The 15,324-nt window shown below is 41.6% G+C and overlaps 1 protein-coding gene across 2 annotated transcripts; it reads right to left on the bottom strand.

Annotated features, from left to right (window-relative positions):
• Positions 1-1,677: 1,677 nt before the first annotated feature.
• Positions 1,678-5,341, bottom strand: cidec (cell death inducing DFFA like effector c; the record flags this gene model as incomplete). 2 transcript variants are annotated; one of them, XM_080845910.1, is made up of 6 exons in its annotated part: positions 5,266-5,341; positions 4,488-4,593; positions 4,155-4,308; positions 3,424-3,576; positions 2,264-2,454; positions 1,678-1,855 (listed from the first exon to the last, which is right to left on the bottom strand). In XM_080845910.1, exons 2-6 carry the CDS (start codon positions 4,544-4,546, stop codon positions 1,678-1,680), a joined length of 735 nt encoding a protein of 244 aa, XP_080702036.1. In that variant the 5' UTR covers positions 4,547-4,593; positions 5,266-5,341. The 2 variants fall into 2 exon arrangements, with proteins under 2 accessions (XP_080702036.1, XP_080702037.1); XM_080845911.1 differs by lacking the exon at positions 5,266-5,341 and having other exon boundaries at positions 4,488-4,786.
• Between the last annotated feature and the right edge of the window lie 9,983 nt (positions 5,342-15,324).

Here is a 15,324-nt window from a genome sequence, read left to right on the forward strand (position 1 = left end):
AAGCTCACTGCAATTTGCTTTGCATAACAGAGAAAATCCCCTCATTGCGTGCTTGCATGAGGGAAAATATTCCAAGACGAGCTGAATAAATTCATGAACTGTGTGCCCTGACAGGCCACGTTTAAATCAATGAGCAATTAGTTAAAAGCCTGTTAAGATTGCTTTTTTCATGCCACATTGGAAAATGTGAACTCACCTGTGTAGAGACTGATTCTTAACACAAGAAAGTGGATTATTTGGGTGTTGTTTTGCCCGGATCTCGGTATTCAATCAACCATTTTCAGATGGGCACAATGAAGGGGTAATCCCTTTGGGTGAGTGGAGATCTGAGTATGTGGGGATGGAACACTGTTACATCACACAGAGCCACCTATTAACCCCTAACCTTCCACCTATTAACCCCTAACCTTCAATCCCCCTTCCTCTTTCCTCTTTATCTCCCCTGCTTGTAAGGCAGCTCCAACAATTTGCCAGTTCTGAACAAAGGTTGCTAGAACAAGAATTATATTGATTTGAGCCAAACTGCCAAGGAACTGCTTCGGTTTGGGTGGCAACAGTTAAATAGTGAAGAAAAAGTTATTGGCTCTGCAGATTCAAATTTACTGGCAATTTTTACAATTAATAGTGTTCCAGGTCATTCCATTCGATTTCTGTTTCCTGGCTTTGAAATCTGACCAACAGCTCTTCAAATATTCCAGACACAAGGCCTGAGTATTGAGTGTGTATTTATTTTATGGATTGAGAATGACTGTACCCTGACAAGAAAGAAGAGAGAAAGAGAAAGAGAGAGAGAACGAGCGGGGAAGTTTGGGAGAGAGATCATATCTGTCACCCCAATTCTTTACTGTACTGTAGCATGTCCAACACACATCTCAGAATCTCCTGCATTGCTCACCCCTGTGTCAAAAAAAATAAAATATTAAAATCTGAGCCACTGTCAGCCTGGTGGAGCAGAGGACCAATTACAGAAGGAGAAAAAAAAACCGAGCACAAGTTGCCAATTACTGTGCAGAGCAGAAAAGAGGACACCAGGTGGATCCCACTTAGCTGCTGGGCTAAAGGCACCCCAGCGAGACACACAGGAGACCAGAAGGCACACAAGAAGCCCTTTTCCTTACAGTTCTATGAAATGGCAACACTCACCGTCACACTTTAGTAAATATATATATATATATTTAATAGAGTAGGAGTGCAGTAAAATGTGAAGTGCAGTCAAGCCAGTGAGTCACTTCAAAACATTGTGTAAAATAATAGATCGAAAAATCACATTCTTCATCCATACACATTTATATTAGTTCAGTTATTGTACAAATACAGTAATTATAAATATTTTGTGGTTAATATACATGACAAAACCTTGAAAATCTTTATGTAACAGATCGCAGTGCAAAACACAGTACACTTTAAAGCAGACAGGCAGATATAACAATTCAGCAACCATCAAAATACTTGAGTTCAATGACTCCACTAGTAAGTGCAAGTAATCATATAAGCAGCAGAATAACATGTGTGGATTACTGCATAGCATCCAAAACATTGAGAAGAAGATGCAGAGATCCTCTTAAGGTGCTTTGAGCCGATATCCCAACCAGCCCCACCCATTCCACTCCCACCCCAACTACCCTGCTCCTCTTCTTAACCCCTTTCCAGTGTTCACTCGCTGGGGGAGTGCCTTCCTCAAACGCCACTCTTCCCCCAGAGGTAGCTAGGCACGTGGCAGCCCCCGGGAGCCTTCATGTGCCTTTCAGCCTGCTGTTCCTCCTCCTCATCCAGAAGGCCCTGCATGTAGCAGGAGGTGCCCAGCAGGATATGGCCTGTGGTTTGCATGGTAAGCAAGGTCCATCTCAAGGCCTCCCTGTCAAGAGGAAAGAGTTAGGGGAAGGAAAACATAACAAGGACAAGCAGAGAGAGGGAGGGGGAGGGGGGGGGGGTAATAATAGTCTTCGTCCTTGTCTTATGCTTTCAATGGAGCTGTCAGTCCCCTCTTTCTGCATCTCTTTCTCCTTTTCTCTCTCTATCCATCCTCTCTGTCTGTTTTTCTCTGGCTTTCCAGAGGGATTTTGCAACCCAACACAAGCAATAAACACTGATTGAGGATATTTGTTGATTCTGCAGAATTGTAATCCCCTAACACCACCTCTCAGCTTTTGCCTTAAATATGAGGTGTTCCGCACAAGTGACATAACGAGCAATTTTAATCCCAAACATTTCCCCCCCCCCCCTTTCACACACTCACTCCCCCTACACAAAGAACATTACTCACTTCAGCATCCTCTTAGCTTCATAGCATCGAAGGTTGTAAGACACAGTGTAAACTCCGTACAGTGTTGCCTTCAAGTTTAGGCATCCAATGAATTCCTTAGGGTGGTTCTTGTAGAGGTCAACGGTGAATTTAGCCACATCTTTCCTGCAGCCAGGGCTTCGGCTCGCTTGCTGTGCGTTGACTAAACTGGTCTTTGAACGAGACAGACAGAAAGTACACAGAGGGGTTGAATGAAGACATCAGCACACGTAGATGATGAATACAGATGTTTGGTTTTCCTTGAGGCACACCAAACCTGAGAATGAAAGACGGTGCCGATTACAACAATGTCAGCAACAGTGAAGAGAAAAAATCCACACTGCAAGTTCATATTCTGCTTAATATTCTGCTTGAGTACAGCAGAACTTCCACTGCCCACGGCTGTAGGAAACTGCCAAAATAAATAAATATACACTGCTGAGTGTCAGGGGGAGGATAGGTGGCTAACTTTTGTTGTGGCTGTCAACTTGTGATGAATGGATTCTGCTCTGCCTCTGCTTCTCCCCCTGCAACCCCACCCCACATCTCTGTCACCTCCCACCCATGGTTCAGTTATCCGAAAATTAATTTAGCGCGTCTCGGAATATAGATTAACACTTTTTAAATGATCTGAGATGACGGACAACAGAGGTGGAGGAATAGCATATGCTAATGGGAGGCGCACAGCATGAGGGGCACAAGTAAACATGAAGGCTAATGGCATTCAGGTGCCAACCAATCATTACTGACGCAATTAAGTGACTATGCAAATGATTCACTGTGGACAAACAGCATTCAAATTTAAAAGCCGCCGAGTAAACACTACTTTAAATGCCACTTTATTCGGACTTGCTCCGCAGAATTGTGAGAGGAAGGGGGAAATTAACTGAAAAGGTTGAGGCACTTCATTGTCTGCGGGTCGCAGTTGTCTGCATCACTTCTTTTCTAATTTCAGAAAAGAGCATCGATCGCATTAAACATTCAACATGCGTAGAATGCATCTGCATCAGTAAAGCCTCTTCTTTTATTTCCCTGGCATCTGTCAGTGGATCTGTAAAGGGCCTTACCAGTCTACCTGCGGGAAGAAAAACAAAGGACTAGGCCTGGGTTTGTTCGCCTCCATACTGATGAGCAGCACTTACCTGCACAGTAGGAGTCCATTTCTGTCCTTTCTCCAGGACCACAAGGACTGTGTTGTCCCGCAGCGTCTGAAAGAAGTCCTCTGTGTCCACCCCTGTACCATCCTCATCGAGCACCAATGCGCTCACGCAAGAAACATGCAGTCCATCCATCACCTGGGCAACAAGACAAACAAGAGAGACAGTTTGTATGTTTAAAAAACACATATTGGACAATCCACTTAGACAATCCAGCACTGCCTGACAAAAATCTATACACTCATTCATACCTAAATAAAAAGTCGGCTGTAGAGAATGGAATTTGGATTGAAGACCAAGGGTTGAGTCATGAAATTAATTTGTCAGAAGATATTCTGATTATTACAAAAGACTGAAGAAAACAAAACAAAATGTGGCATCTCAAAATGTCTGTCAAGCCTGAGAGACAGCTGAAACCCTCTACTATGACATCAAGTACAGGCACCAGCCTGTCAACAAACTAATCACTCAATCACTCCCTGGTCTTCCGTCGAAACCATTCTGACTCATCCATCTCTCTCTCTCCCTCCCTCTACCTCTTTCATCTGTTACTGACTCATGTCTAGCTGCGCATTACTTTGGGGGAAGGGGAGGGGGGAGGCAAAGGGAGCTGTCAGTGACATAAAAAAAAGGCTATTCATGCTGTCCCCCTTTTCAAAATGTCTAGACCTGCCTCCTCTGCTAGCCTGCCAGTCACATAGCCACTTTACCATTACCTTGTCCAGCAGGTCCCCCAGACTGTCGGCCATGATGCCCTTCTTGACGGTGCGCTCAGCGTTGGCCACTCGAAATGGCCTATGGCGTGGGGGCGAGCCTGCCAGCAGCTGCTGGGTCATGGAGGCGCTACGTGCCACGCCAGCAGTCACACATCTGTTGGATGCACACAAACGCAGCTGAATTACAGTGAAATTCACAAACACCAAAGAGCTTTCAGTGGCAGTCCTGCTTACGTGACGCAAACACACAGTTTTGTGCCTGTTCTGTTAAGATTGCACTGGAGGGAGGTGCCCTCTGTTAAACTCCTGTGAACTCCAATAGCTGGCATCTACCTGGATATGGAGGTGGGGGTAAGTAGACTTAGAGACATTTTGGCATAATCCATCGTCATGTTACTGAAAAGTCCTGGTGTGGGAGAGAGACAGACAGACAGACAGTCTGACAGATAGGAGCACACACACAGAAAGGGAGAGACATTAACACAGAGAAAAAAGGATTATATATCAGTTAATGTGTGAGAGAGAGAGAGAGAGAGAAAGAAAGAAAAGAGCTTTCAGTTCAATCCCTGCAGTGCCACAACATGCCAAAAAAAGAAAATGCTTGGAAGACCACTCTGCCCTTCAATACACAATACACAAAGAATCTACCAAAATAAAATCAACACCCTACATTGAAATAGAACCCAAAGGTTTAATCTGTAAAGCATCAAAAGCATAATATAAACTGTTCTGAATGGCACATATTAAACCACAAATGCAGCCAGGCTCCTCTTATGGAGATAAACCCTTCACGGACCAACAAGATTACAGAAATCGATTTTCACTCAATTCTCAACTCTATTTTCCCCCTTTTAACACATATCAGATCACTACGCATATAAGGATAGCTGTTACTTTTACCTCCCCAATGAGGTTTCCCAAACCATTTTTGCCTTTGAGGAAAAAAAGCAGCCCTTCACAAAACAGCTGGTAAACCACACCATTCCAGTAACCTCAATATCTTAATCTAATCCTGACAGCTGATGGAGGCCCCGTCTGCCTTGGCACCCTGGCTCCTAAATGTGAAATACCTGGCAGGTCAGATTGCCCTCTCCTCTGAAACAAATCTTACCACTGCCGTGATGGGATCACTGTCAAGATGAGAATCAAATCGCTTTTTATCCACGGTCTCACCCTCTCTCGCTCACTCCCTCCCTCTTCCCGTTGCGTCAGCCACTTTTCCACCTTTGACCCAGTGTGAACACAACATGAGCATGTAGTCACATCTATTGAGCAACTGTCTCCACTTATTACAGTCTTCCCTGGCATACGTGCAGTACAATACTGTTATTGGACGCTCTTTGCGCCTCCCACTCAAGTATTTCCTGAGGAGACAAATAAATAGCTTTCTATGATCCTTTAATACACCAAAGAGCAAAGTTGAACCGTTTCAAATATGAAAATTAACATTAACAAGACATTAACCTGAATGGTATTTTTCATATGCAACTTTTTAATAAAAATCAAATACATAATTTTTTTGTATGTGTGTGTGTGTGTGTGACACTAGTGCAAGGAGATAGTAATTGATTTTTCAAATCTTAAGTGCAAACACTCATACAAAATGAAACAAATACAACCTATCTTGACCAATTGAGCCGTCATCTCAGAAACACTGATGTCATGTCATGGTGCTGTAATCAGTAAAGATAATCACCAAGTAAACGTGGAGAGTGGGTGGCTCCTTTTCAACGTCGTTGTGGTGCCCACTGCCCAGATTGCATAACATAATTCTCTCTATATTGAACAAAGACACATGCATACAACTCAGCCCATTTGAAACAGAAGCAACACAGTATAAAACATCAAGAACACAGCAACGCAAGGGAAACCACAGGTGGCAAAACTAGTCTGTGTTGCCTTGATAAGTCACATCAATAGCCAAACTGAAGGGTGATATGAAACCTTGGAGCTGATCATTCACAAGCCCAGCGCAGGCCCAGCCAGCGCTTGGGGGGAATCTGGCACCAAAATTCATCACCTCCCACCCAATGCCACAGACTTAATGCGGAGACTATCCACACACAGGTCGCTACCTCCTGAGGCGGCCGTGCATTCTGTTGAGAGACCAACTGCTTGTTTCACAACACATCATCATCTGCCAAAGGATTTCACACAGACTTCAGTATGTGAGCCTGCATTTATCTCTTTCTCTCTGCAATTCCTTTTCTCTCCCACATACACACCATAAAATGTGTAAGAACGTAAGACTGGGATGCTGCCTTAGGTGCAGGAGAGTGTGATAAAATGCGTAAGTGCATTGGGATGAGTCTCCCACTGAGGGTGCTGTCAAGCTAGAACACACTCATCTCACTGCACAACCCCAGAGACACAAAGGCATTATTCAAAACAAGGTTAAAACATCAGACCAAGCTCATATTAAAACAGCCGCAACGACACTCGTAGGTCATCTATCAGAAGAAATCTGTCGTCCTACAGCTAATGTTCTAGAAACTAGCCGATGACAGGAAGTCCGTTCCTGGGAAAATAAGCGATTGTGGGCAACAGGTTAAGGGTCAATGCCGAAGTCAACAAGGCTTTGACTGAAGGGTGAAGTGAAAAGCATTTTTAAATTAATAACAGTGACATTTTTAAACATGTTCTCTGCGCTGAGATAAAACGTAGGCCTACTGTCCCACTCCTGACGGTTGCTGGGCGGTCGAGTTGACGCCAGACGAATATTTAACTGATTGATCACCTGTGGTTGATTGGTAGCCTAGTGTTTTCACAACCGTTCATCATTCAGTTAACTTAGTTTTATATATTTGTGAAATTAATACTTGCTCCCGACCCGTCATAAATAAGGACATTTAATTATGCATGAAATGCCCTGTATTGTTATTCCTAGGCTTCTTCTTATTATTATTATTATTACAGTGCATGAAATGCCCTGTATTGTTATTCCTAGGCTTCTTCTTCTTCTTCTTCTTCTTCTTCTTGTTACCTTTTCCTGCGATTAATTCAGCCCGAACCGCTTAACGTAGAAACTTCATTCAAACTTTGTCGCGTAGGTCTTGTAAAGGACACGTATGCTATGTATTTTTCACTTTTCTAAACTTTATACTTTTTAAGATATTAAATAAAAACGAATCAAAATTTTCCCATTGACTTACATTGGGCCATTATGACATCATAATAGGGTCTTTAAACTGGCTTGCACCTGTGCTTCACTGACACCTGCGCCAAATCAAAGGAACCTCTTCTCTGTCCCTCTCAATTTAACTGTAACTAGGAACATTAAGACACCTTCCATTCTCTACTTTTTTTTCTCTCCATCTCTCCATCTTTCTCTCTATCCCTCTCAGTCTACTTTCTCTCACACTCAATCTCTCTTCTTCACTCCATTTTTATCTCCTTTTTTCAATATTTTCACTCTCTTTTTCTCTTTATCCAGAGCCACTCTTGTTCACTCTTCTTTCCTTCTTCCACTCTTCTTTCCTTTCTTTTTCCACTCTTCTTTCCTTCTTTCACTTTTCTTTCCTTTCTTCACTCTCCTTTCTTCTTTCCTTCTTTCACTCTTCTTTCCTTCTTTCACGCTTCTTTCTTTTCTTCTTTCCTTCTTCAACTATTCTTTCCTTCTTTCCTTTCTTCACTCTTCTTCCCTTTCTTCACTCTTCTTTCTTTTCTTCTTTCCTTCTTCCACTCTTCTTTCCATCTTCCACTCTTCCTTCCTTCTTTCACTCTTCTTTCCTTCTTTCACTCTTCTTTCTTTTCTTCTTCCTTTCTTAACTTTTGCATTTCATGCACTGGTATTTCCTTCAGGAAATGCATTTTCTAGTTCTTGTTACCTTTTTCTGCGATTAATTCAGCCCGAACCGCTTAACGTAGAAACTTCATTCAAACTTTGTCGCGTAGGTCTTGTAAAGGACACGTATGCTATGTATTTTTCACTTTTCTAAACTTTATACTTTTTAAGATATTAAATAAAAACGAATCAAAATTTTCCCATTGACTTACATTGGGCCATTATGACATCATAATAGGGTCTTTAAACTGGCTTGCACCTGTGCTTCACTGACACCTGCGCCAAATCAAAGGAACCTCTTCTCTGTCCCTCTCAATTTAACTGTAACTAGGAACATTAAGACACCTTCCATTCTCTACTTTTTTTTCTCTCCATCTCTCCATCTTTCTCTCTATCCCTCTCAGTCTACTTTCTCTCACACTCAATCTCTCTTCTTCACTCCATTTTTATCTCCTTTTTTCAATATTTTCACTCTCTTTTTCTCTTTATCCAGAGCCACTCTTGTTCACTCTTCTTTCCTTCTTCCACTCTTCTTTCCTTTCTTTTTCCACTCTTCTTTCCTTCTTTCACTTTTCTTTCCTTTCTTCACTCTCCTTTCTTCTTTCCTTCTTTCACTCTTCTTTCCTTCTTTCACGCTTCTTTCTTTTCTTCTTTCCTTCTTCAACTATTCTTTCCTTCTTTCCTTTCTTCACTCTTCTTCCCTTTCTTCACTCTTCTTTCTTTTCTTCTTTCCTTCTTCCACTCTTCTTTCCATTTTCCACTCTTCCTTCCTTCTTTCACTCTTCTTTCCTTCTTTCACTCTTCTTTCTTTTCTTCTTCCTTTCTTAACTTTTGCATTTCATGCACTGGTATTTCCTTCAGGAAATGCATTTTCTAGTTCTTGTTACCTTTTTCTGCGATTAATTCAGCCCGAACCGCTTAACGTAGAAACTTCATTCAAACTTTGTCGCGTAGGTCTTGTAAACGACACTTATGCTATGTATTTTTCACTTTTCTAAACTTTATACTTTTTAAGATATTAAAGAAAAACGAATATACATTTCTCCCATTGACTTACATTGGGACATTATGACATCATAATAGGGTCTTTAAACTGGCTTGCACCTGTGCTTTACTGACACCTGTGCCAAATCCAAGGAACCTCTTCTCTCTCTGTCCCTCTCAATTTAACTGTAACTAGGAACATTAAGACACCATCCATTCTCTATTTTTTTCTCTCTTCATCTCTCCATCTTTCTCTCTCAGTCAACTTTCTCTCACACTCAATCTCTCTTCTTCACTCCATTTTTATCTCCTTTTTTCAATATTTTCACTCTCTCTTTATCTATTCATCCAGAGCCACTCTTGTTCACTCTTCTTTCCTTCTTCCACTCTTCTTTCCTTTCTTATTTTCTTCTTCCATTTTTCTTTCCTTCTTCCACTCTTCTTGCCTTTCTTTTTTTCCTTCATCCACTCTTCTTTCCTTCTTCCACTCTTCTTTCCTTTCTTATTTTCTTCTTCCATTTTTCTTTCCTTCTTCCACTCTTCTTGCCTTTCTTTTTTCCTTCATCCACTCTTCTTTCCTTCTTCCACTTTTCTTTCCTTTCTTCACTCTTCTTTCCTTCTTACACTCTTCTTTCCTTTCTTCTTTCACTCTTCTTTCTTTTCTTATTTCCTTCTTCCACTCTTCTTTCCTTCCTTCACTCTTCTTTCCTTTCTTCTTTCATTATTTCACTCTTCTTTCTTTTCTTCTTTCCTTCTTCCACTCTTCTTTCCTTTCTTCACTCTTCTTTCCTTTTTCACTCTTCTTTCCTTTCTTCGTTCCTTCTTCCACTCTTCTCTCCTTTCTTCACTCTTCTTTCCTTTTGTCTTTCCTTCTTCCACTCTTCTTTCCTTTCTTCTTTCCTTCTTTCACTCTTCTTTCTTTTCTTCTTCCTTTCTTAACCTTTGCATTTCATGCACTGGTATTTCCTTCAGGAAATGCATTTTCTAGTTACTATTAAAATATAGCGACAGTCCAATTGGTGCTGTAGAAAGTAGCCTATAACGCGACCTAATATTTTGACACAGTGGTTATTGTAGTGGAAATAATGACACCGTGTGGACAACCCCTGGTATGTTTTTGAACCCTACCGTTGATAATCACAACCCTGTGATGCTCATCTAACAAATTTGCCCCTATTTTTATCTCAAATGGCAAAATATCGTGTTCTTGCTGTGGCTGCTCGGTCTTCCAGCACACCGATGGACATTATATGGCCCCAGGGCTTAGGGAACAGCGTAGAGAGCCATAGCGCAGTTGACAGACGAGGTCTGGGCCACTTTGCAAATTGAACCCAAAAATGAGGCCATTTGGAGCGGTGACTCATACCACTTTTATTTATACTTAACCGTTAAAAATAGCTTTAGTCAAAGTCCAAGGTATGAATTCTACTCCTATGTAAGATATGACTCGGTTAATGTTGTTTTATATCATCCACTGACCTATTTAATCCACTGAGGGAAATCTATAGCCTAAAGCTATTTTTAATCAGAATAATATGTTAAGTGTATCACACTTAACGCTGAATTCTACATTACAATGTTACCTTATAACCTTTTTTAGGTTGTATATCCTTTTTTCACTCTGGCAGGGGGACCTTTTGGCTATAATTGGGCATTTACATTTTAATGTTCATGAATGTACACTGTCCCTTTTGATCAAATACATACATTGATAGATTGATTGACAATGAGCTTAGGTTTAAATGTATAACTGTGGACCATTTAAATATTTCCCATTAGTGTTAATGTTTGATTGTGGTGTTTACATAACAGAATCTGCTAGAGTGCCTAATCAACACAGATCGGTGATGACTGCATTCAAGAGGGAAAACAATATCCGCATGTCTTCGTTTTCTTATCTGTTCATGCCCTCTATCTCATCCTGTAGATTCAAATAGGGTTTATGATGCCTCAAATTAAAACGCATTGACGTCAATACAAGATGATGTTAAATTATTTAATTTTATAATATAAGTCCAGTGTGCACATACAAACATAGTGGTGTATTCTCACATTCCATCATTAAAATTCATGTTATTTGACAGATATAAATTATCCAATGCAATCAAGTTACAATCAAGAGACTCTAGTATTCATATATCTTAATATTTACATATTTGTTGATAGGAAAATGAAATACAGCAAAGGGAACCAAAACAAGAGAAAAACATGTCTAGTGCCAATCCTTCTGAAATCCAACAGAAAATATGTGTACCTGGCTCCCAAACAATTTCAAAACATACATATAATCAGCACAAACTATTGATTTGCTCCCAGCCCCCTCTGATACAAGCAATGTTTTTTATTTCCTCTTGCCAATGCGTGCCAACAGCTCAGCATTGGATGCTGCTTTGGCTCGCATGTCCTGGTTCTTGGCCAGGTCTATCAGGACACTGAGGATGCTGGTGGGCACGTCCAGGGACAGGGCGAAACGCGATCCCTGGGCTGCTTTCTTTGTGAACTGTGGGAGCGGTCGGGAAGCCCTTGCTTTCCTGACTGTGGGCTGGAAGTCTGGGGACAGAAGGGATGCCAGGATCCCACTCCGGTTGAGGATGCTGACAGTCATCACGTCCCCGTCTACTGGGGTGTCTTCATCCTCCTCCAGTCGCACACTCTGACTGCTGACGCCTCGCGGCTGGCACCAGGCACAGCAGGGCAGCATCAGCAACAGCAGGTAGAGTCCCGCACCACGCATCTTTAATAGAGAAGGAGTCTGCAGACACACATGCACAGAGAGGTCTGATGTTACTGGAAGAGGAGTGTGATAGCAAACAATTAGTTTAACTAGAGCTGTGTTGAAATCATGAAAGCTACGTACAAAGTTAATAATGTTTTATACAACCATGATAATCTCTTTCTGAATTGTATGTGCTCGCTCTGGTTTTGTATACAGAAATATTTTATGAAAGAAAAGCAAAGGGTCACTAAACTCCTAAAATAAAGCAGCCTAATTAAACGTTAAAATCTATTTAGCATAAAAAACATAAAGAAATCCACGGCACTGAAATTTCAGTGGAATCAATTTGTAAGTCTTTTTGCAATGTTGACTTCTCAAAAGTTAATCAGTTACTTCAGCAAAGCCATAACTGATTTTATGAACACTTCATCATCATCACCACGGGATATGTCAATAAATAGAACATTTGACTCTGTAAATAGCATGAAAATCACTTTTTTCATTTAATTAAGAATTAAATTAAGCATGAAGTGTTCTATGCTCAACACTTACCCAATATTTCAACTTGACTGGAGCTCTGTCCCAACACGAACAATCACACACACATTCACGTTCCTTGGATTTTGGAGGAAGACTGTTGACCTTGTGGACTCTTGTCTCTTATTGTCCAGCGCCGTGTGTCTCTTGGTGTTCAGTGGATTTGTCCGTTAATGCTTCTATCAGAGTTGCCAATCCAAGTGTGAGGGCAAATCTTCGGACAGAAGCTGCTTACTGCACTGACAACCCTCTTCTCTCTGTCTTTTACTCTCTCTGTCTCCCTCGTTCCATCTACGTCTTTCCGTCCACCGTCACGTTGCCCCCCCAACTCTCCACCTCTCCCCCTGCCCCTGTTTGTCTCCTCTTTGTCTCCTTATGTGGTGCCCTCTATCACGTTTTATTTCCTGTACCATTTCAGAACCGTAGTCTGTCTAAAAAGACATGAATTGTGGTAATTACCCATGTGTTTTCACATGTCCGCTTACTTATTGAAGTAATTGGAGCCCCAACCCCCAATCCCCCCCCCCCCAAACACATTGCTTTCCTGTGACGACTCAGAATGAGATTTTATGTATCTCAAGATCTAAACATGAACGCTCATTGATATCTGCCTATCACTGCATATTATGCTGTCATATAGTAGCGGGGAACATTTGCGTCATTATCTATGGACATCGCCCTTGTTTTTCTGCCCTGGTCCTTTAGTCACAGAGAGGTGACACCATGATGTTCTGTAAAGGCCAATTTGCACGTGGTCACAGTTTGTCACAGAAGTGTGGTAATTCATTTTCAGGTTTTAAACAATTTATCCCACATACATTTTTTTTTTTTAAACAGATGCACAGCACAGCACAGATGGCTAATGCAGCACAGATGGCAATAATATCTACAATATGTAGCCGTACTATGTTTACAAGATTGCAATCCTCTGATTATATGATAAACAGATTGTGTCAGCCTGTTCATTTTGAACAATTTGTATTGTGACGTCAGATTTTAATGTTTGATCCTCATTACCTGATTGCTTGCAGAAATGGTAATAAATGAATGACAGCTAAACAAAACACGAAAGAACGTAAGTAAAGCCGCACCTCTGAGATATACAGTGACCCCTGACCCTAGATCAGTCCTCTCAGTCTAAACTGTGAATGAAAGGAGAAGGCCAGAGAGAAGGGTGGAAGAACAGATGAGACCTGGTGCATCTGGAGAGAGAGAGAGAGAGAGAGCGATTATGGAAGTTGGCAATTAGGGAAGGAAGGGTAGAAAGAGGAAGAGTGGTGGAAACTGTCCCGCTGAGCAGTGAAGACAAGGCAGGGACGAGTCCCTTGTGTTTCCTCGGTCTCCTCCCGCTCCAAACATCAAGACATTATCCTCTTATCTAAGTAATGATAAGGACTCTCCACTCCTAGACACACAAAGGCCTAAAGCCAAACCAAAAAGAGATACCAACCCCCCTCATACACGCACACACTTCCCCAACAACTCACCACATAACACACAGTCATGCCCACGTCATGAGCCCCATCACCCATGTAACCTCTCAGCCCCACGGCACCAGGTTAGAGTTTGAACATATTTGGGACTCTGGATGTCGCTTCCCTTTATTCTGTGTGTGTGAGTGTGTGTGTGTGTGTGAGAGCGTGTGGGGAGGGGGGCGACTTAAGAACATAACTGACTCAGCCCCCCCCCCCCCCCGCCCCCCCAGGTCAGAGCAGATGAGAAACGCTCACCCACTCATTGTTCCCTGGCCTCAGGAGAAGTTCTCTATTCTCTTTATCTATGGGGGCTCAAATAGAAGTAGGCAGGATATCCAACCACCAGCCTGGCCTCTGTGACAACTTCACGGTTGTGACCCATGATAACAGATACCACAGGATCTGGAGTACAGGAGTAAAGAAATCAGTTCATTGCTGCAGTTAGTGTTTGAAACATGATCTAAAGGCCTCCTTTTTTTTCTCGCTGTGAAAAATGTATCTAATTAGCTTTCTGCGCCATCGGTCCAATTAATAAATGTTCAACATGAAAGTAATGACTGCGCTGAGGCTTTTATGTCAATAAATGAATGGTTTTTATAATAGAGCAGCTACGTCTTGCTAATTATTTCAGAGATAAAAGCCCCCACAGTACAAGGACAAAGATTTGAAGGGCAAAACAGGAAAGCATGAGTTAATTTAATACTAACTATACAAAAAGATTGTAATTTAGACAAGCCTTTGGTCTTTAACTTTAGTTTCACTACACCCTTTGCGACCCCAAATTATAAACATATTGTCATACCGCACAAACAGACACACACACATAAATACATACATACTTACATATATACATAAAAACGTGCAATAACATTGATAGGAAGTTAACACCTTGGAGCCCATGCTGTCAGCATCACACTTCCAAGATGTCGCCTAGCTTCAGGCACTGATTGTCCTGCTGGCATTGTCAAATCCATCCAACTCAGTGGAGCCAAGTTGCTGTCTGTGCGTTCACTTCTTGAGTCAGTGTGCTGATGGTGTATCAACAACATAAAATGCCTTTTGGTGCTGGCGTGTCAGACCCTCAAATCTGATCTACCAAAGTTCCATCTCACATCATTTCACATCACAAAAGAAAAACTAATGAGAGGTTCTGAATGAATTAGCAGAACAAGCTGCCAGTTAATGTTTGTTACCTTTAGAGCAGCTGTGGTCGTCTGCCATGGCTGAGGTCATCACTGTCCTGACTGACCGCATCTGCAGGCTGTTCACTTCTTGACCGTTCTGATTTATTCGTTAAAAAATATATTTAATTTTCATTTCTAAGCAATATATGCCAAATTGGTACCGTACACTAGTTGAAGAGCTTTTCTACATCTCTGCACCTTAATTATTTCTTCACCCCTCTTTCACTATAAATGCCACAGTATGACTCAATAGAAGAAATTACAATAAATTGTCTCCATTTAAAATGTACATCCAGCTTGTGTGGTAGCAGTGCATGAATTGAGGTGAAGACAGGTGATAACCATCTTCCATCTTCACTCAAACACACATTAGTATGCAGGACCCTTTACAGATTAGCACAGGTATTTCAGGTTAAACGCACATTCAGTTCCAGGAGTGATTTATTTTGGTTAGCGAAGGGAACATAGTGTTTGTATGCCTCTTTTCTAG

The sequence above is a fragment of the Sprattus sprattus genome (assembly GCF_963457725.1).
Source record: "Sprattus sprattus genome assembly, chromosome: 10".
NCBI classification, from domain to species: Eukaryota; Metazoa; Chordata; class Actinopteri; order Clupeiformes; family Clupeidae; genus Sprattus; species Sprattus sprattus.